Genomic DNA, 22,543 nt, shown 5'->3' on the forward strand with positions numbered 1-22,543 from the left:
GGGGGGTGGGGTTGGCACAGAAGTTCCAGACTGCGGGAGGGAAAGGGGGGGCCAGAGGAACAAAAGAGTTTGTAAAGTAAAAGGGGCGATAGCCATGGAAGGATTAAAATGACGACATGGCCATGAGGAGGAGGGACAAAAAAGCCAAAAACAAATCAGAATGTAGCATTTCTGATTAAAGCTAATGAAAAACATGGACGGAAAGTGGGTGGAGCTTCCCCCCACTATACTGTATACTGCATGTTTCGCAAAGCGAACAGTGCGTTGCACTGCAACGCTATGCGAAATCTAAAAACGGACAGAGCGAATCCTGGACGGCGCTCCGAAACAAAACTGCTGACTAGCTGATTAAACATAAAACATTTAGACTCCAGAGTATTAACGAAATTCTGATGGTCCGAAGAGTAGGGTGGGTTGGCGATTCTCTAAAGACCATTGACGGCGTGGCTCACTGGTTAGAGACGGCAGACCCGAGAGCAGAGGACGGCCCGGGACCAGGGTTCGATTCCCGGCGCGGCAGGTTTCTGGACCAGGGTCAGCGGACTCGATAATTCTCTCGCCTCGGTGCCCACTCTGATCAGCGATCACACTCGGCAACTCTGGGCATTAGCTTGCCTCATCCTCACTAACGGCCCCACCAGACCGCCGGGGATGCCTGGTCTCACCCTGGAGATACCCATTAAGGGACCATCTCTCAGGGAAGCCAGGAAGGGTTTCGCAGTGGTCGAAGCGCCTTGGGACCCTCCGGGTAAGTAGTGCGCTATATAAATGCCTATACATACATACATACATACATACATACATAGTTATAAACTTCCGCCACCCGCATTTGGTTCGATCTCTATTAAACATTAGGGAAGAATTCTCGCCTCAAATCACATGTATAAGCGCTCTTCCACTGGGGTTTCTCTACAAACCGATCCACAGGCCGAGAGGTAATGGGAATGGTCCAATTTTAACAGTAAACATGTTCGAGGCCCTATCCTCCCTAGACGCTGTGGAATGACAACCAACCTGTATAGCTAGAGCGACGCCCAGGTTGGTGAAAGGAATAACCAACATTTACTCAGGGGACTCCTCTAGTCCTTCTCAATCGGTGGGACAGAGGGACCCATTAGAACAGAACACATCTAAATCGAATACAGCAACTAGGGAGGAAAAGCAAAAATGCTCACCAGCCACGTGAATAAACAGTACTGTTACAGAGAGATTACATAATTTTACCGAACCAGGACAGTACTGATAGCAATGTAACTCTAGTTGATTCAGGAGGACCTTTAGCATCAACTCCCGCCCAGGCAAGTTTGTCAACTGCACCAGGACTAGTATTGTTTTCTGGAACGTTGCAGGCATACGCTCCAAAGTTATTGATGACGAGTGGCTTAGTTTTACGCAGAACTTTAATATCCTTTGACTCCAAGATACGTGGGCCGTAACAGCTACCCATATTAACAGATTTAAAACGTATTTTTCACCCGCGATTCCCTCTCCATCAGGGCGTGCAAAAGGAGGCCTGACTGTGTTCATCTCTAATCTTTTAGCAATCGGGGAAATCACTCCCTTAATATTGGAATCGAACTTCAAAATAATTACTCTTGACTTGAATAAATCCAATATTTTTGTTTTAGTTAAATTTTATAACAACTTGCAAAAGCTTCAGTTCATAGCTACTCTAAAAGAGATCCGGTACATCCTTATGGAACTTAATAACAAGAATAATAAAAAAAGAGTTTCCGTTATCTGGGGGGGTGATTTTAATTTTCCACCATGTGGGCTAAATGATAATTTAACCTGTGGTTTGCAAGATGAGAACACCAACAACCTGACCCATTTTCCACATACATCGAGTGGGGATTGTCTAAATGAGACGCTATTCATTTTAGATCTTGGTCCGGCAAACAAATTAGTGGTCCCCTCAGTTCCCCTTAACGGCAGGGGTGCATCTACTTCCATAGATTTTATATTTGTGTCAAGTACTGCAGTGTCCCGTATATTGTATTTTAAAACCCACAATAACGCTACCAGTGACCATTTTCCCAATAGCGTTACCCTTTCTCTTCCTATATCTCGAGAAATTACTAACCGAGTGAGTATATTTGGTCAAGAACACCTGGTATTGAATAGAATAAACGGATATACGCTGAAGTGGGATCAAGCAGATCCACTTAAGATCACTTCGGAAGTAGTAAAGAATTCCACCACGGTCATAGAAAAATGTTTGGACCCGTCCTCTACCCATCAAGAGATATTAGACAACTTTTTGGTTATAACTAACACAGTAAAGGCAGCTTTATGTATATATCCTAAAGGGAACAAGAGAAAAATGAAGGGTTGGTTGAATAACGCCTGCACCAATGCATACTCCAACCTAAAATCTGCCCTCCACAAAAAAGAAAGGGATAAACGAGAAATTATACTACTTAGAAAGACCTATAACCATGCAGTTAAAGCAAGGAAAACAGAATTGAAGCAGGAACTATGGGCAGAACTTCATAAGAGCTGCCTGATGAAAGATGGCACTTCTTTTTGGAAGATAATTAAATCTCCATTCTTGTCTGAACCCAGGGTTAATGATAAAATTGAAGTAGCTATTGACGAGTTATCTTGAGTGGAACACTTTTCTCAGATATTCGGATCAACTGCCAGAGAACTGACGAATCAAATAGATACGGAGAAGACGAGCCCCTGCCAAAAACCCTCAATTTTCCCTCTCACACTTGATTTCACTCAGTTAGAAATCGAACTTGCCTTAATGGCAAGCAAAGGGGGGAAGGCGCCAGGACCTGATGGGGTCCCGGTAGACCTTTTTAAATACAATATGGATCTCTGGTCGCCTATATTTGTCAGGGTACTGGAAGCCACTTGCACAGTGGGGCAGGTGGAATCGTGTTCCGATCCTATCCTGGTCCCGGTATTCAAAAAAGGGGACCGCCAAAGTCCACTCTGTTATCGCCCCATTTCACTATTAGATTCATTGGGCAAAGTTGTGGGGTGCATTATCCTTGAGCGCCTACAACAATGGGCAGACGATAACCATGTATTGTCAGACCTTCAATATGGGTTCAGGGAGGGTATAGGCATCACCGAGAAGTTCTAAATTTGACTTTGTTAATGGGCAAATATGTGAACGCAAAGGGTGGGAGTCTGCATATGGCTTACGTAGACTTAACTGCAGCCTTCCACTGCGTAAGCCATTCAAAATTGTGTGGCATTTTAATAGAGATGGGAGTCGAGCTCTCCCTGGTCAACTTTGCCAGCGAATTGTATTCAAATGCTACGGCCAGGGTGAGGTTCGGAGCGGGGGGAACTGACGGCGCCGTTTAGGGTTGAGAGGGGTGTCAGGCAGGGTTGTGTCCTGGCGCCCTTCCTTTTTACTCTTTATACAAATGGCCTTAAACAAGCCAGGCTGGGGGGGTGACGGGACCTTCCTTTACTTCACAAATGCCCGATACCCACTCTACTCTATGCGGACGGTGCTGTAATTATGGCTTGTACCCCCTGGAACTCCAACGCTCGCTGAAAAGGTATAACACCTATATGTCTCCTTTAGATTTAAAAATGAATATTAAAAAAACCTTTATCATAAATTCAGGGCCTAGACATAAGAACGGGGGAGATATTTGCATCAATAACACCAAGGTGGAGACTACGAATACATATCCCTATCAGGGAATCTTAATTGATGAGTAGTGCACATGGAGAAAAGCTATTGAGGCCAGAAAGCTGTTATTCATTAGGTCTACCTCTGCTTCAGTAAGCTTTGCGCAGAGGCTAGGCAAAAGACCCCCGGCAGAGATGATCCAGATTTACCAGGCAAAATGCATAAGTACAGCCATTTATGGAGCAGGGGTGTGGGGTTACGGTCATGTGGAAGCCCTTCAAAAAGTGGAAAACAGCTTTTTGAGGTATCTCTTAGCTGTCCCGCGAGGTACCTCGACCTTTAGCTGCCACCTAGAACTAGGTTTGCCATACATTACTGACAAGCAGCCAATTCTTTTGTGGCACCGCCTCTGGTCCTCTCCAAAGACAGTTTTTAACCAACGATTAATACTTTCTGTCTAGCACTTGAAAATTCACAAAGGATCGGTTGGCTTTCATATGTCAAAAGGTTTCTGCATGATTTGGGATTGGAAAGATATTATCATCACTCCTCACTTATTGCTTAGTTATCAAGGAAAGGGCTGAAAAAGTTATGCTTGACTCACCTGGAAGAACTGAGACTGGTTATTGAGGTAAAAAAAAGGTTCAACATTCATTGTTGCTTCAATCCACCATGGCCATGCAGCCTTATTTAATTTGTAATCTGAGTGGCTATGAAAGGTTCCTGTTAACCCGTTTCAGGCTGAACATTTTTCATCGCCTGGTAACCTTTCCCAGAATCAACGATTGGTCGAAGCAGCTAACACCTTGCCCCTGTGATGAAGTGTCTACCCAATCGCTAATCCATGTGGTTCTTTTTTTCAAATTCTATGAAGAAACGAGAAAGCACTGGATAATCCCAATTTTAAAAATGTTAGGCTTACGCCAATGTCGTCATGCCCTAATAGTGCTGCAACTCATGGAGACAGATTACCTTGTGACAAATATTGTTACATTTCTGAAGTTTTGTATCAGCCATAGGTCCAATTTATAACAGAAATAATGTTGTCCATATTTCTCCAACCCATTGTTTGCTACTGATTTGTAGCTATATGAACATATTAATGGTTTTAACACTATTTCTTTATTTTGAGATATTTTATGTAGGCATGCTTGTCTTTTAAATTTGTATAATTATTTTTTGATTTACGTACCTTTTTAACTATGAACTTTTATGTTTTTTTGCTATGGAAACCGAATAAAGTAATATTTAATTTGACTTTTTCATGGTCACAGACTACGGTTCCTTCGACTGCCAACGTTTGCTGGTTAGTTTTCAGGAGTTCATGGAGGACCTGGGGGCCCCAGAGAAAACAGTGGGTCCAATGACCACCATTTCATTTCTTGGCTTTGAGTTGGATTCAGTGGCAACGATAGTGCACCTTCCTCAGGACAAGAAGGTGGTAATGCAAGTGCTATCGGACACAATATTGGTGAAAGAAAAGGGCACGGTCAGAGAGGTCCAAGTACTTTTGGGACACCTACATTTTGCATGCCAGGTGGTGCGGACGGGTAGGAAATTTTGCTGGAGACTAGGCTTAGTGTTCTCGGGCTGTCCCCTCTCACTATCATGTCAGGTTGTCGGCTGGGGTTAAAGCTGATATGTGTATGTGGAGAAGCTTTCTGAATTCATTCAATGGTGTTCCAATTTAGAAACTGCAGGAACTTTACTGGGATGTGCAGATTTTTGTTCAAATGCATCATGTAGCATTAGTTTCTGCTTGTATTGGCAAGGACTCTGGTGTGCAGCGGAGTGGCCCGAAGGGTGAAAATATGGAGGAAGAAACTTTGCATTTCTTGAGTTTTTTCCATTAGTGGAAGCTGTCACAATGTGGGGTGTTTGGTTTCAGCATAAGAGGGCACTCTTCAGCGCATACAATGTAGCTGTAGCTCAGGTTTTTAACAGGCAGTCAGCGAGAGACACATAGGTCCTTAAGTTACTGAGGGTGTTCCTGCTGGAATGTTTGTTTTGGAATGTTCTGTTTAGAGCCAAGCGCATACTGGGTGTGGTGCTTTGTCTCATTCACAGTGGGAGAGGTCCATGGACTGACCATGGTAGCGGACAGTGACAGGATTCGAATACCAACACCGTTTTGAATAGGGGGAGACAGAGGATGTGTCAACTTGTAGTGGATTACCTGGCGGCGAATACGTGTAAGGCATATTACCAGGCCTGGGGTAAATTTGTGACCTCAGGAGCTCATTGGCGCCTGAGCGAATGGTAGATAGTAGAGGACTTGGTGCAAATCATATTACAACTTGCGGAGAAAGGTTTATCTAGAGTCACGATCTCAGGGAAGTTGGCAGGCATGGCCTTCATGTGGAAACTACTGTGGGGTTATGCTCCATCAGCAGGGGAGTTAGGCAAGAGGATCTTAGAGAGTTGGGCCAGAGAGCAGGGTAGAGTGAGACAAAACAGGAAGCCTCTCTCTTTGGTATTTTTTTGTATAGTCATCCGTGGTCTGCCAAAGATTTGATATTTGCAGGCAGAAACAGCTTAGTTTTCCAAATTAATGTTGTGGGGGGTTTTCGGGCATTTTGGGTATCGGAGCTCTTGAGGAGTAGGTAGATAAAGGTTTGAAATGGGAGGATGTTTGTTTTAGAAAGGATGGGCTAGAAATCCGATTGCTTATGTTCAAGACTGATCAACGGTCGAGGAGGTCTACAGTTCAGCTACAGTCCGAGGAGGGTCAGGCATGCCCAGTAGCGTGAGGCACAAAACTCAAAGCACAGAACGACAGGCCAGGAGTCCCGAGGGGATAGTCTTCTCTTATCACCTAGGGGGATCATGTGACTTTCTTCCAGCTATCGGCAGTTCTGAGGAAAGCTGTGGCGCACATAGGTCTGGTGGCTGCATACTTTGGCACTCACTTTAGGATCGGGGCAGCTATGGAGGAAGAGTGGTCTAGGGAGTAAATAATGTGGTGAGGCAGGTGGTTGTCAGATTGTTATCAGCGGTACATTAGGAACAATGGAGGAGATGGGTGTGAAGCTTTATGAAAACACTGTGCTTTTTCTCTTTTAGGTTCAGTCCCTGGTCCTTTGGCTGCTGGCTTGTCGGTGTGGACATTCCTTCGTAATATGAACGTGGGCATAGCAGACGAGAGGGAAGAATGCATGGGCTAGGTATATAGGTTTTCAGAAAAGCTCAGTTTCAATAGAATGGTTTGGGAAAGGGGGCTTTAGGGGGAAGGAGTTCCTGCCTAGGCTCAGCCAGGATATGGTGAGGAACATTTTTCCTGACATTTTGATTATCTATTTAGGGGAGAATGACACAATACTCGAAAAGGGCCTGGCGCTGTTATGGTGCATGAAGTAGAATTTGAGAGAGGTAAAATTGCAATTGTCTGGGTGTTTCATGGTATGGACTGGGTATATTCCCAGGAGGTGTTAGAGAGGCACAGGCAAGCCATCAGCCATAGATAAGGTTAAGAGAAAGGCGAATTGGGAAATTCGACATGTTGTCGCGATGAGAATTTAGGAAGATTGCAGCATGTGGACCTACGCTACGAGGAGGTTTAGTTTTTTAGGGCTGACGGAGTGCTTCTTTCTGAGTATGGTATGCAGCTATGCTTGTTGGCGTTGAGGGAGTTCTTGGTTAGGACTGTGAGGAGACAGGTGAGAATGGTTCTGGGGGGGACAGATAAAGTCAGTGAATGCCTTTTTCTGGTGGCGGTAGGCCCACAAGGTTGCAGACCTTTACTTAAGTTTTTTTTTGGTTAATATATGCTAAGCAGGCAGAAAGGGAGGGTCTCAACAAACCCAGACTGAAAGTCCTGGAGTTAAACTGTTACGTCATGGGAATATCAAATTGAGCACAGGTTACTAAGTGCACTTAGGCGGGGGGGGGGGGAGGTGTGCCTCAATGAAACAAACAAGGCACTAGTGGTGAATCTGTATGCCGCTGCCACTGAGGTTATACACGGAAAATAATGAAATTACTTTTACCCAATTAAATACTAACAAAGCAGTTTGCTCATTATATTCTGTGGCATGAGCTGTTAGCATTGGGAATTGTTAACAATGACGTTTTCAGTTCATCTCAACCACAGTCTTTTTGCCAGTACAATTTTACTGACACCAGTAGTAAAATACAATTTCGCCAGAGCAAATTCTGACATACTGTATGGATTCCTTTTCACTCTTGAAATGCTTCATCTACTCTTTTTTTAATAGCTTCTCATGATAAAATAGAACTGATGTTATTTGTGCTCGAGGAGCACGGTTTCAAAGCCCCACCACTCTGCTTGTATTGTTATAATATGAGAATGTTGCTTTATATATATTCATCTTTATTTTGCTTCCAGTGCAGCAGACAGCTGACTAGTTTTCTGGCAGCAGCGTGTCCATGAGACATGGAGAGTGTGTGTAATGTTAGTAAGTAATAGTGATTATTTTTCTCAGATTGTAAAGTTGGGATAATATGGACTTTGCCAATGCTTGTTTATTTTTGGGTCTCCCCTTGCCATCGATGAAATGTCGAATAACAATTCGATTTTTAAATGGAGGCAAGTGAATTGATCCAAGGCCTTGAAGCGCGCCACTGACATAGATTCTACACAATGAATAGGTGCACCCAGGATACCCTACTTAGTTAAGGACCCTGCTTCTGAGACGAGCTCCAAAGGTCAGTAGTATCAATTCTGACGAAACACTGAGTGAGGGTGTAACCTGCTTAATGCACTTTTATTTTCTTACAGCATTGATGTAGTTTGCATATTCTTAGAATGTATTATGTCATTGCATGCTCTAGAGCATGACATGCATTGACTGTGTTCGTGCTCCACCTGATTTCCCTTACTGCTGCGGAACCGGACACACCTGCTTCCTGTTTGGGTTATTACATGGAATAAACCATTTTAGTTATCGGTGGACTTCGTGTGTTATTGGAAGTTCACACCACAAGCATTTATTGCCGGACCCTTCAATAGATGTATTCAATTAGACCCTAGTTAATTGTACACACTTAAACACAAATCTTAAAGTAGTAATCATATTTGGCATACTTTTACCTTTATTGGTTGAGGTGAAATGTACAACTTCAAGTCACATTGAATTTCTAGAACTAGAACCAGTACCAGTGGTGCGAGGACCGAAAAATGCCAGTACATCGCCGTCTATACATTTGTAACAAGACAACCTAGGTGAGCATTAGATGTAATTCTACATGTTATCTTGAAAAATTATATCTATGATTCAAATTATTACCAATAACACCCAAGGATTCATTTACGTTGACCAAACAACCCACCAAAGCTTAATATATCTTGGCAAGCTCCAAATTTCAAGCCTGTCTTTTAAGAAAGCAAAGGCAGAGTTTCTTGACATGCACTTAACGCACCAACTAATATTTGCTAAGAACACATATTTCAGTGGTGTCATTTTATTCACTATTTTCAAAAAGATAGATATTCAACACACTTACCAAAATTCATTCTTTCTCGTGGGTTCTCTTGCATAGGCTCTAGGGTATTTAAAGGTGAATCCAACTTAAAATCTATAGAAAAACAAATACAACAATAAATAATCATTGTTTAGCAGCTTCTGTGTTTTCGCTGTTAAATTCATATTTCTGCTTAGGGTTATTTGATCGTCACATCTTTTACACTGTTTTGGAATACCTTTAGTGAAATTGGGGTGCCTTTTAAGTTGTCAAGACGAGCGGCTCAGTATTTCACCTGTGTCCCTCCTCTCATTCTCCAGATTTACTGATTCCAGAGGGCCCACTCACTCCCAGTCGCAGGATTACCAAGAATTTCATTTTTATGGCGTTTTATGTGGTTGTTCCCGCGCAATTTCTCCCCTATACATCGGCCAGAGACCTACCCGCCTCTAAACAGGGGGAGTCTCCTGATGAAGTACCCCAGACTAGATGGCGCAGGTAACTCACGTTACTGGCGCCCTACGGCATTTCGTGTTACTGACCTCATAGAAATGTTCAGGCCATCTGTAGTTAGGGCCTTAGAGGAGTGACTGAGCAGGACGTTTATACAATGTACAAGAATGGTTGGAAGCAGTCCTGGCAGAAGTAGTAACACAGCTTCTTCGTCTAGCTGAGGAAGACTGTTGAAGTGACCCACAGGTCCGTGGCAGCTGCAGGAGCATAGAGCAATGCGTGTTTTACAGCATACGGGCCTGCAGGTGCCAATTTAAATACTCAGGTATTGACCTGCCCTGCTTCCAGAGGTCAGCTAGTGCAAGCATAGAATTATGTTATTGTAGTAATCCACACAAAATGTTGAGTGAAGATGACTTTTATTCAGTACAAGTCAAGTACAGCAACCATCAGCAAAGCCACAAATACTGGTTTAAATTAGAACATTCTCATTGATGCAATTCCACTGCATCATGACTGCATCATCTAATTCTAACCATTACCACATATCTTCCCCCCTATGGAATCAAAAAGAAAGAAAGCAGGAAAACATTAGAAAAATGTAACACATTACAAAGTACAATACATATCAATGAACTATTTTACAAATAAATCACATTCACCTAAGCATTGCATCAAAACATACTTATAAATGAGACACTTTACACAAACTCCCAAAACTCCATTTCTTCCCATCATCTAGCTCAACCACAGAGCCTTTAACTGAAACAACTTTGTGTGGCTGAGAAAACTTACTTTCCCCTTTTCTTACAAAACCAAACTTCCTCACAACAACCCAATCACCCTCTTTGAAAATTAAATCCTTAACATGTCTCCTACTATCAAATTCCATCTTGTTGCGCCACTGGCAATCAACAGCTCTCGACCTCATCTCTTCCCTATCAACCCAAACTTGATTTTTCTCCTTCAACCACATTGGAGACTCCTTGGTACCTGGTTCTCTTCCCTTCAAAGCCACAAAAGGAGAAACCCCAGTAACTGAATGTGACGTAATTCTGTGACCCCACATCATTCTTCGCAACTCATCCTTCCAAGATAAACCATTAGCCAAAGAAAGCTGTATGGAATCCATAATCATTCTATTGACCCTCTCTACAAGTCCATTTGCCTGCGGACGGAACAAAGCCACTCTCTCATGACTAATGCCCAAACTTAGAAGAAAACTAGTCATATCTGAAGAAACTAACTGAACACCATTGTCAGTAATAAGAGTTTTGGGTACCCCTTCTTCCAAGAAAACTTCTTTCAAAAATGCAATCACATTTGAAGTGAAAATTTGCCCCATTGATTTACAAGTAAACCACTTGCTATGATAATCCACCAACACTAGCAAAAACCGATTATTGCAACCCAATTTGTCAATTGGACCTAAAACATCCAAGGCTAATTTCTCCCAAGGTTTCATGGGCAATTCCACACACCTCAACGGAGGTTCCCTTGTAACCTTCACTTTATCACTATTGCTACAAGCATGACAATCACGCACAAGATCCTCCACATTCTTGTCCATCTCTGGCCACCAATAAAATTCTCTCAACCTACGTTTAGTCAGACTCCTACCTAGGTGTCCTTCATGTACAATTCTCAACAACTTTGACCTCAACAAAATTGGTGGAACTATCCTATTCCTTCTTAAAATTTTGTCACCTTGTAAACTAAGTTCATCCTTAACAGATATAAATTGCTTATGTACAATCTCCTCACTAGATCCTTCCCAAGAATTCATGATCAATTCTTTTATTTTTTTGTATTCCATATCCAACTCCAAAGCTTCTCTCCACTCTTCTTGACTAACAGCGAACTCACTGTCAATATTCACCACATAGTCTTCTAAAATTTCTACACAAATATCATCCTCTACTGGCATCCTAGAAAGACAATCTGCAATGACATTCCTGCTCCCTCGCACATATTCCACCACAAAGTTGTAATCTAAAACCGATAGTAACCACCTTGATATACGGGGAGTCACACTTCCATCCAAACCTCGTCCTCCTTTAAAAACATGAACTAAAGGTTTATGATCTGTCTTCACCACAAAGGGCAATCCCCACAAATAATACCTAAAATGTGTTATCCCCCAACAACATGCCAGTGCTTCCTTCTCTATAGTAGAATACGATCTTCTGCTCCTTGCAATCTACGTGAAGCAAACCCAATGATGGTCTCATTACCATCTGACACCTGTATCAACACCGCCCCCAATCCAACATTGCTCGCATCTGTGACTAATATGGACTTCTTCTTAAAGTCAAAATGTCCTAATGACGGAGCCTCTGAAATACATTCCTTTACTTTAACAAATGCGTCCTGACATCCAACACTCCATTCAAATAACACTCCTTTTTTTAAAAGAACTCTCATTGGTTCAACTAAGTCAGCAAATTTAGGCACAAATTTAGCACAATATTCTGCGAGACCTAAAAATGATTTTAACTGTTCCTTATTAGTGGGAGATGGAACATCCCTCACAGCTTTCACAATACTGCCTTTTGGTCTTATACCATCTGCTGATATTTGATGACCTAAATAATTAACTTGACTTAACCTTAACTGACACTTCTCCTTTTTTATTGTTAATCCATGCTCCAAAACTCTACGCAACACCTCATTCATCAACTGATCATGTTCTTCAAATGACCTCCCTACAATCATAATGTCGTCTTGAAAACACAACACTCTCTCCATTCCCTTAAAAATGTTCTGCATAATGCGCTGAAATACGGCTGCGGCCGACGCCAACCCAAACGGCATCCTACAGTACCTAAATGCCCCCAAGGGAGTCACAAAAGATGTTAAAGGTCGTGACTCAGGGTGTAAATTCACTTGATGATAGGCGGAAGACATGTCGAGGACACTAAAAACACTACCTCCACCCATTCTACCCAACATTTCTCCAATATTCGGTAAAGGTTGTCTATCTACCCATATATTACGATTCAAATCCCTCAAATCAATACATAAACGAATTTTGTTCCCTTCCTTCGGTGCGACAACAATTGGGGACAACCACTCAGATGATTCAATTGGTTCTATAACTCTAGCCTCCAACAGCTTATCTAACTCCTTACTAAGTGGTTCCCTCATCATGTGTGGTATTGTCCTAACCTTATGAACTATTGGCTTAGCATTTTTCTTCAAAATTATACGATGTGAAAATCCTTTCAACATACCCAATTTATCAGAGAATACTTGAGAATGCTTTTCCATTAGCTTTTTACCCCATTCATTCTCCAACTCCCCACCAGAAGATACATTATCCACATCTTGTTCAATAACCATTACAGGCTCCAGGGCATTTGGATTGAGAACTATATTTAAGTCTTTTTGATGTCGCCATCCAAGCAAATTAGATCCTTCCTTGGTAATATATACTCTTCCATGGACACCATTCTTTTTGAAAACAATGTCCATCCATAGCATTCCAAGGATATTAATTTTTGATCCGCTGTATCCTACAGCTCTCATATCCGCAGGTAACAAATCTTTCATTTCTCCATTTAATTTTTCTATGAAAGTCTCCTTTGAAATTAAAGTAAAAAGGCTACCAGAGTCAGCCAAAAGACTCACAGTTCCTTTTCCCAGAGCGATCTCACAGTGAGGTTTCTCTAACTTAGTTGTACTCTCCCTTTTTAAATTAGTACAAGCCTCACTAATCTTTGATACATCAGAATCAAAGTGTCCCACTGATCCAATAACCAGCGAAGGATCTTCCACCGTTTCAACAGAAAGAAATAACTCTTCTCTTTGTTCTTCTCCATTCTCTATTTCTTTAATGCTAACATTTTTAGTGTATCCCTTCGACCTACAAGCCTTTGCCAAATGACCCCTCTTTCCACATATTCTGCATGTTGCATTCCTTGCACCACATGCAAAGCTTGAACTTACATGACCCGGACATCCACACCTATAGCAAATTATGGGTCTCTTATCACTTGTTTTGGTCAATCCATTTTCATTGCTTTTCATTTGAGGTTTCTTATACATTTCATTCTTTACTTCTTTGATTTCCACAGCGGTTTCCTTCGTCTGTACCACATTTGGATTTCCAGAAACACTTTTGCTTTTATCAATTTCTTTGACCCATATGTCAGTACTTTCCATACTTCTAGCAATCCTAATGGCTTGTTCTAAAGTAGGATCTTTAGATAATAACTTTTCTCTTAGTCTTTTGTTACTTGTACATCTAACAATTTGATCCCTTATTAACGAATCACATAAACCTTGAAAGTCACATGTGACAGCAAGACCACGCAAATCCGCCACATATGACATAATGCTCTCATCAAACCTTTGTACTCTGCAAAAGAACTTGTGTCTCTCAAAAACAATATTTACTTTCGGAGTGAAGTGCTTTTCTAACATTTGTAGAGACAGTTCATAAATATTCACTGCTTGACCATCTCCTGTGCCTAAAGATATTTCTGGCAAGTCATCATATATTCTTCTTCCTTCTACACCGAGGTGATGCAGAAGTATAGCTTGTCTTCGGACAGGACCATATTTGTCCCCTCCAATGGCTAATAAATAAGTTAAAAATATATTTTTCCAACGTTTCCATGGTATGGAAGGTTCACCAGGGACTGCCAAAAATTTTGGAGGAGCAGACATCGAGTCAGACATATCTGCAAATTAAATTTAAAACAACAAGCAAAAATAATAACCTTACACAATAAATTAAAATAACAACCTAAAATAATTAATTAAAATAATTAATTAACATAATAGATTGAAATAATAATTTAAAATAATTAATCCATATGAGATGTAGGTCTGTAGGTCTGTGTATAGAGTCTGTCGTTTATTTCATTTCACTGAATAATTTCAGTGAAGTCCCTTCTTTGTTTTAATGACATAGAAACTTCCAGCAGATCAGACTTCAAAACAACCTTATTGTAAGTGCTTTCTTATCTTCGTAAATAATCTCTCTTGAATCTCTCTTTCTCTTAAATGTGCCACATTATATTCTTTTCCTTGAACGAGTGTGAAGTACTTAACTAGACAGTTCATAAAAGATATTGCAGGCAACACGCTTCATGCGCTAATGTTTGTTTACATTTGATTCTTCTCCGTAGTCGCGCACTCCAGCAGCCAAACTCGCGCGCCAATGCCTTCACGCTTGAGGAGTTGTTTGTTTTCAACTATGCTGGGACACGCGCTAATTGAAGTCAATCAAGCCGTGTACATACGATAATAGTTGCTTGCTTCGACAAAGCTGCTCTTCCACGTTTAGACACGCGCTAATGTTTATCTTCAATTAGCCCATGTACGCACGATAATACTTGTTTCCACAAAGCTGCCTCTTCTAGTTTGAATACGCGCTAATTTCAATTAGTTTCGTGGAAAGCTGCTCTTTCACGTTTAGACACGCGCTAATGTTTATCTTCAATTAGCCCATGTACACACGATAATACTTGTTTCCACAAAGCTGCCTCTTCACACTTGAACACGCGCTAATTTCAATCAGTTTCGTACAAGCGCTAACACTCTTTGAACTCTTCTTTTCACGCTTGGTAGGGCGCCTTGTAACTGATACTTATCACGAGGGAACGAGGGTTTCACGCAGGCTCTCAGAAAGAGATTATTTCTGGCTCAGTATAAAATGTCTCAAAAATATTCTTTTAACTTGGTAATCGGATTCAATCTCCATGAAGTTTAAGTTCTTTTGCTTGTAAATAAGTAAAAAGCACTTACAATTTAAGCTGGAGTTTTCCTTCTTCAATAGTGCTAAATTAACATAGCATCGTTCCAGAGGTGATGGTTGATTCGCTACCTGTCCTCTGCGCAGGTCCTCGTCGCCAAAATATGTAGTAATCCACACAAAATGTTGAGTGAAGATGACTTTTATTCAGTACAAGTCAAGTACAGCAACCATCAGCAAAGCCACAAATACTGGTTTAAATTAGAACATTCTCATTGATGCAATTCCACTGCATCATGACTGCATCATCTAATTCTAACCATTACCACAGTTATGTTATCTTATAAAAGCTTTTATAACGCGCTCTATTACTGAAAAGTATCCTGGCGCGGAGAAGTGAAGGCAAAGATAGCGAGGGGGTTACAGGTTCACATTAAACAGATGGGTTTTCAGCCCGTTCTTAAAGCTGGCGATGGATTGAGCAGCCTTAAGATGAAGTGGAAGAGCGTTCCAGGCCCTGGCAGCCCTGACTGAAATGGACTGGCCTCCAACTCTGGAAAGCTTAAATCTAGGTACTGTCATTTGGCACTGATTAGCCGAACGGAGGCAGCGCTTCGAAACATACAGGGTAAACCGCTTCCTCAAATATCCAGGTCTGAGCTGATGGATCGCTCGGTAGGAGAAAACCAGCATTTTAAACATAATCCGGTGAGCCACCGGAAGCCAATGGAGGCTGCGTAGGAGAGAGCGAACGCTGGACCTTCTAGGCAGATTAAACAAAAGTCGCACAGCCGCATTTTGAATAACCTGAAGTCGTTGGATCAAATACGCAGGTAAGCCACTATACAGGGTATTCGCATAATCAAGCCTAGAAAGGATTAAAGCACGCGATACAGTCTCCTTGGCCTCTTTCGGGAGCAATGGGAAAAACCTTCGTAGGACTTTGAGAGTCGCAAAGCACACACATGTGAGAATTAGAAGTGTATCTGCTGGGAGGAAGCTCCAGAGCAGCGGATATCCCTTCAGGTCCTGAAACCTGGCTGGAAAGATTCAGTTGTGGGCAGGAGCCACCCCTGAGATAACTTCTAGCATGTGAAACTGCAGTTAATTTGAAGCAGCTAGTCATAGGCAATGGCGTTGGGCCCAGGCCTGTTTAAGTCTACAGCTTGGGCCATTGCCAAACTTGTCTGCATTTAGAAACCTTCAGAGATAAAGTTTGGCAAATGTAAATTGAGTAGATTAGTAAGTAGTTGAGAAACAAATGTGGTGATCTGACGTCAAATCTAGAGGATGCTATGGTGGCACAACTGCAGGGGAACAAACAAAGAATGATGCACTGTAGTTGGACCAGAATTAATTTTCATAGAAACTTTGCTTCCTGCATAAAAACGATCCCGAGAGGCATTTTCCTCTTTCTGTGTGTGCTGCAGAATACAGCACATTTGTGAAGATGAAAAAACGAGGAGAAATAAAGATATATTTCCTCTTTATCCCTCACTTGAGACGAGATGTACCATTTTGACGCATTTCCAGGTAAAACAGTAATGTTGGATCGGTGAATGTGCCGAAATCCATGGGTAGATGCGTTGGAACACCAATGCTCCACCCATGGAACGCCGCCCTGCTGCACAGTAATGCAAGGCAGCGGTTTACGGTGCCCTGCACTACTCTAGATTTATCGAGCTACGCAGGGCCATGCAAGGTGACCTTGCGTGGCTTGATAAATCTCACTTAGGTTTTGTGCCGCCCGTGTGTCCTCGTGCAGGGCGCAAGGGCCACCCAAAACCTTGATAAATACGCCCCCTGATTTTGAGTGGGGGAAATGGGATTCCTATCACAAATTTATGGGATATCCAATAGGCTGTTTTAGAAGTGCATTATTTCCTATGACACTTGTATTATGGCAGCCAGGATACACGTTACGTTTGTGAAGAAGTATCCCATTTGCTAGAATCTAAACCAAGCCCTAAATGTGGTCCTGATTAACTGCTTATTGATTGGGTCTGTATTTTTGTGAACACAGACCCTCAAAGAAATTACTTTTTAGTAACTGGAAAAGAAAGGAAAATAATTGTGAGCGTTTCTGCTTATCAACCTTACACACGTTCAGTGATTCCCCAAAATAAATAATTTTTATAAAGGAATATAATAAATTAGAAATTAAGTAATGTGATGCTATCAGGTTTGATTCAGCATTGATTTAATCTGCATCTGAATAAAGAGGCATACATTTGTTACCAATTTTGCCATTTGTTAATCACGTGATAGGATAACTTCATGTCATATCCTAAAAGCAGAATATAAGATCACAATATTAAAGAACAATGTTGCCTTTCATGTCAGTGTTGCTATCTGCGTCGTACCTGTTGTGTTGATGAAAACGTAAGTGGCTCGAAAACCTTTGTACACTTCACTCTTATCTGTAGTAAAGGCAATGCGCATCAAGTTGCTCGTACTTATCACCGCTGGCGGAACCTCCGACCCGCACAAGGTAACTAAAAATGAAAATACCCAAAAATAAGCCTTAACAATGAAGCCTAAGGAATATAAACCAAATCGTTTTGAGAATTGAGATGTTATATTACAAAAATAGTATTGCATAAAAATGCCAAGGTTTCAAGAGTATTTGTTGGATATTTAAATCTTATACTTAATGTAATATGATTTTTTTAAGAGACGATGTGAAAGCTGTTTATTAATGAGTAGCTTATACAAATACCAGAGCAAACCTCTCTCATTTTCACTACTGCCAACTCTCATGTGTACTCCACCTGCCTAGTCCCACATTCCACTGACGGCTGTGATCTTTAAAGAGTGTTATGTTAAATGTTATATCGATTTGTTTGGCGCATCAATCCCCCTGTGGTGGGTGTAATCCCGGCCCTCTCTTGCAGGAAGCGAGCAAACTCCACTTCTAATAGGAAGGTTCGTAAGGGATCTTCCCACAAGAACATTTTGAAACAATAGGCGAAAATATTGTATTCTAAAGACCAATTTTCATAATCTGCTCAAAAACCAAAAAGGCACTCACTAAATATTGAAGTACTTTCATGGTGTGCCAAGTCACTATCTTGTTATAATTTCTTTTCAGTTATTCCCATTCACTTTGGTTAGTCATTTGCATTCGCATTTTCGCTGCCACTCACTGACACCTATCTCACCTACCTCCCATCACTTGCTCTCTCTCTCTTACACACAGTCGTAGTCATGCACACAACATTTCAGAGTTTATTTTCATTTGACTTAACTCAGCAGTCTTTGTTGTCACTTGCTTCAGCTGCTAGCGCAGGGTAAATCCCCAGGCAGGAACATGCCTACCTCCAGCACTGAAGCGAAAACAAATAGCTGGAGTGTCCACAGTGATGTGAAGGCTCCAGCTTTCAGTTTTTGCATTTTCACCTCAATCTGGGTAGTGTGGGTCAGTACGGCTCCCGAGGAGGCAGCCTGATTGATGGCAAGCACTGGGCACCGCAAGACTGAAGCCTAAAGCCCACAGTGCTCCCTGTACCAGAGAAACTGCTGTGCCCCTTTAATTAAGAGACTCTGAGATGCGGCAGGCCCCTAGGGGCAGGGCTGGGAACTTCACGAGCCCTAGACAATTGGGCTGATCGCAGGTGCGTTTGAACCAGTTATCCCACAGATGTACTATCTGTTTGCAGCAAGTGCTGTCTTTCTTTTATTATACCTGTGGTAAATAGTATACCACTATTCATTATACAACATGATAGAAATAAAGAAGCCAGAGCACCAATTCCCCTATGAACGGGACAGACACCTTTAAATTCGGTTATTTTATACGTAAAAGCAGTTGTGAGTGAAAATGATTTGAATGTTTTACTGTAGAAACTAGGGTAGCAGCTCACGGGCCAACAATGAGGATTTTGAGCGATGTAATGCCATCAATAGTGTTCTGTTAAAATAAAGAGTATGTTCAGCAATTCCCTAAAAGTGTAAATGACCTGTAGTTGAAATGTGGTGACCTGATACCGATACATCAAAGCAAAAGTAGGTATTGCAAAATCAGGACACAACCCTGCCCTCTCACTAAACTTATTCAGTTTATTTAGGAGTCCACGGAGCATATTACCAACAACTAGCAATAATTATTAAATATTATTGTTGCCGAGCTCCGCCGATTTTTATCGCAGATAAACCTTGCTATTATCAAGGTTTATCTCAAAAGCGATAAAAATCGGCCGAAATGCATGAATATCGCTGAAAAGTCAGCGATATTCATGCATTACCGAGCGAATGCTCTTAGCCATGTTATCCACCTACCATTGGATAACATGGCTAAGAACTGCTCTGGGCAGGCGTTAGTTTTGGAGATATTCGCGCTTAGCGCGAATATTTCCTAAAGAAGGTAATAGGAGACTGTTTACAGTCGCTAACATCTTGGCACGCCCACTTTGCATGTCATTAGCGATAATTATCGCTGACATGCAAAGTGGGTCCCAAGATGATCACTATCTCCTACTAGCTGTCGCTAACTGGTGTTAGCGACAGCTAGGTAATAGGGCGATAAAATTATCGCCGCTTTAGCGGGAAAAATTCCCGCTAAAGCGGCGATAAGGCCCTTGGTAATCCTTCATCCTTGGCAGCTAAATGTTCGATACAAGTTGTATGCAGGTGACAGGTTTTTTTGCCCGATTTAAAGAAACCTATGTGATTTGAAAGTCTTGTTCAACAGTGATCGGTTTTTTACCCCAAAAATGCATTCTTAAATGAAGCAAGCTTTCCACCATCTACTTATGCTTAAAAGCATAACCCCCCTCGACTCCTCCACTCATAAAATGCATTACTCCTCTTTACACTAGTGAGATCTTTCCTGGGATATCGCAATAACCTGCACACTGACCCCCATCAGAATAACTTAGGCAAAGTAAAAGGGGTCTAAAACCCTGCAGCACTAAAATTGGATGAAGGTGTTATTAACTCATCAAACATATCCTCAAGGTTCTACAATTGCTGGCCCTCAAGGAGGGGTTCACAATGTAAGACACTTTATATAGTCTGTATATCCCCCATATGCTCACATTAATTCATCCAAGTTATTTCCGCTTCTCCTACCCTCCTGAGATTTGCCTCCTTCAACCAGCTTGCTGTTTGTCAAATTTGGTGAAATACTATTTTATGCACACGCTTCAATGTCACAGAACTCTGCACTGCTCTTCTCAAACTCAAAGTGGATTTCTAGGGTTTAGGAAAAGCCTAAAAGTACCTCTTTAGACTACCTTAAGCTATTCAGTCCTGATCACATCATTTATTCCTTCTAGTCTAGTACTTACACATACGTCGGTGAGGAGATTGAGAGTGGCTTCCAATCACTCAAGCTTCCTCCAGCTTCAAACACACACCTAACTCTAAGAAATTAACTTGTGCTGCTGGCATCCTTAAATTCTCTTTTAATTGAGCAAAACGCACTAGATACATCTCCTTTAACACATATCTTGCCTCTGTGTCTCAGCCCTTCCAGGTAATCTTGATGCCAAATCAGTCTAGTCTATGTCTCTGCCAGCATTCAGGAGTCCTACATGACCACCTACCAAACTTTATGCTGATCTCTTCTTTTACTGAAACCAGTTTTGCTGGCTATCGGGCTCTGCACACTTTATTCCTACCAACCAATGGTAAAGTGTTTGTGCTCTCCTTTCTAAATACATTACAATTAACATTCCCCTAATCAGCACATTGAATTTACTTGTAAGTCCTTAGTATATGGCACAACATGTACCCACAGCCTGTAGATTAAACATTACCAGTGGGCTGCAGCAATCATTATGCCACCCAAAAAGTAGCACTGTAAAGCATGTCTCCAGGCTTTTAATTGCGACCCAGAGGAGCAGTTTCAAACTGGCATATATACCAGGCACAACACACCTTTTACCAAGCCTAAACCTTCCTTCGTCATACTTATAAGTCACCTCTAAGGCAGGCCCTAAATTTCCATGAGGCAGGTTGCTTGGTTTTTAAAAAAAATAGTAGAGGTATATTTAATGTTTAACAAGCTCTGGGTGTGAAAAACCTCCAAAGTAGTTTTTTTTTTATTGTGGCAAGGCTGGCTCTCCCATATGAAAACACTGGGCTACATTATAACAACTTATAATTATTTACTTTAGTGTGGGAGCAGCTGAAAAACTGGTTTGAGGACTCATTTTATTAGTAATTTATAAACCAACTTAATGGTCAAATCAGATTTTATATGATTATTTTAGGTATCAAATGTGTCAGTTTCCTACCTACGGCAAAAGCGTTCTTCTCAGCCAGAATAGAGAAAAAACGGAGTCATAGCAGGACAGCGCCTCAAGAGGAGTCATGACTAGGTGAATGACCCAAAGAGTCAGAGGCTCTTTGGAGCCAGGTCTTCTGTAGTTTACTGAAAAGTGATTCAGAATCAGTGTGTCTGAACTGAATGGGAAGATGGGTCCAAGCCTTAGTCCCAAAGAAAATGAAGGATCTGCCCGCTTTAGTCTTGAGCCTATAATGCGGAGGCTTAAGAAGGTTAGCAGACGATGTAATGTAATGATGATACTTGTAAAGCGCACTGTTACCCCATCTCGGGGTGTCCTGGCGCTGAAGATCGCTGGGGAACCCGTTCTGGCTTTCCCTGTGAGATGGTCCCTTCTGGGTATCTCCAAGGTGAAACCAGGCATCCCCGGCGTCTGTGGGGGGCCGTTGTAGAGATGAGGCAAGCTTAATGCCCAGAGTTGCTGAGTGTGATCCCTGGTTAGAGTAGGCCTCGAGGCGAGAATTATCGAGTCCATTGACCCTGGTCCACGACCCTGCCACGTCGGGAATTGAACCCTGGTCCCGGGTCGTTCTCTGCTTCCGGGTCTGCCGCCTCTAACCAGTGAGCCACACCACTCCACTCCACGATGATCTCAGAATCCGAGAGGTAGTGAAATTAGTAAATCTGGTGATTAGGTACTTTGGTCTGTAGGCTCTAAAGGTGAGCGGACATTTAAAACAGAACCCTCTTGTGAATTGGCAGCCAATGGAGTGTTTTAAGAGCTCCTGAGGCTGATGAACAACGTAGGAGATTCAGCACCAGCCTAGCAGCTGTGCTTTGTACTACCTGTAGCTTGTGCTGAATTAGTTTGGTGGTACCTGCATACAGACTATTGCAATAGTACCATTTGGACATAATCAATGCAAAAGCCACTATTTTTCTTGCTGAAATGATTTTATTAATGTAAAACACATTCCTGCTGCTGCCAAAGCTTGTCGGTGGAATGATAAGAATCAGATTTCACACAGCCCCTCCTCCACTCACAGAGATTTTAATCAATGTAGTCCTGCCCCACTCCCACGCAGCTACTATAGCCCCCCAATATCTCAATACTCTGTGGCCACTGATATGCTTTCCT

The 22,543-nt window shown here is 41.9% G+C and overlaps 1 protein-coding gene across 2 annotated transcripts in view; it reads right to left on the reverse strand.

The window, feature by feature from the left end:
* OVCH2 (ovochymase 2) overlaps nucleotides 1-22,543 on the reverse strand; it is a 1,017,769-nt gene that overhangs the window by 264,376 nt on the left and 730,850 nt on the right. For both annotated transcript variants that reach the window (XM_086955909.1, XM_086955910.1), the window contains 2 exons: nucleotides 17,540-17,671; nucleotides 9,065-9,136 (listed from right to left, as the gene is read on the reverse strand). In XM_086955909.1, coding sequence (XP_086812035.1) covers nucleotides 9,065-9,136; nucleotides 17,540-17,671 — 204 coding nt within the window. The remainder of the gene's footprint in view (nucleotides 1-9,064; nucleotides 9,137-17,539; nucleotides 17,672-22,543) is intronic.

The sequence above is a fragment of the Lissotriton vulgaris genome, chromosome 2_1, assembly GCF_964263255.1.
Source record: "Lissotriton vulgaris chromosome 2_1, aLisVul1.2, whole genome shotgun sequence".
Taxonomy (NCBI): Eukaryota; Metazoa; Chordata; class Amphibia; order Caudata; family Salamandridae; genus Lissotriton; species Lissotriton vulgaris.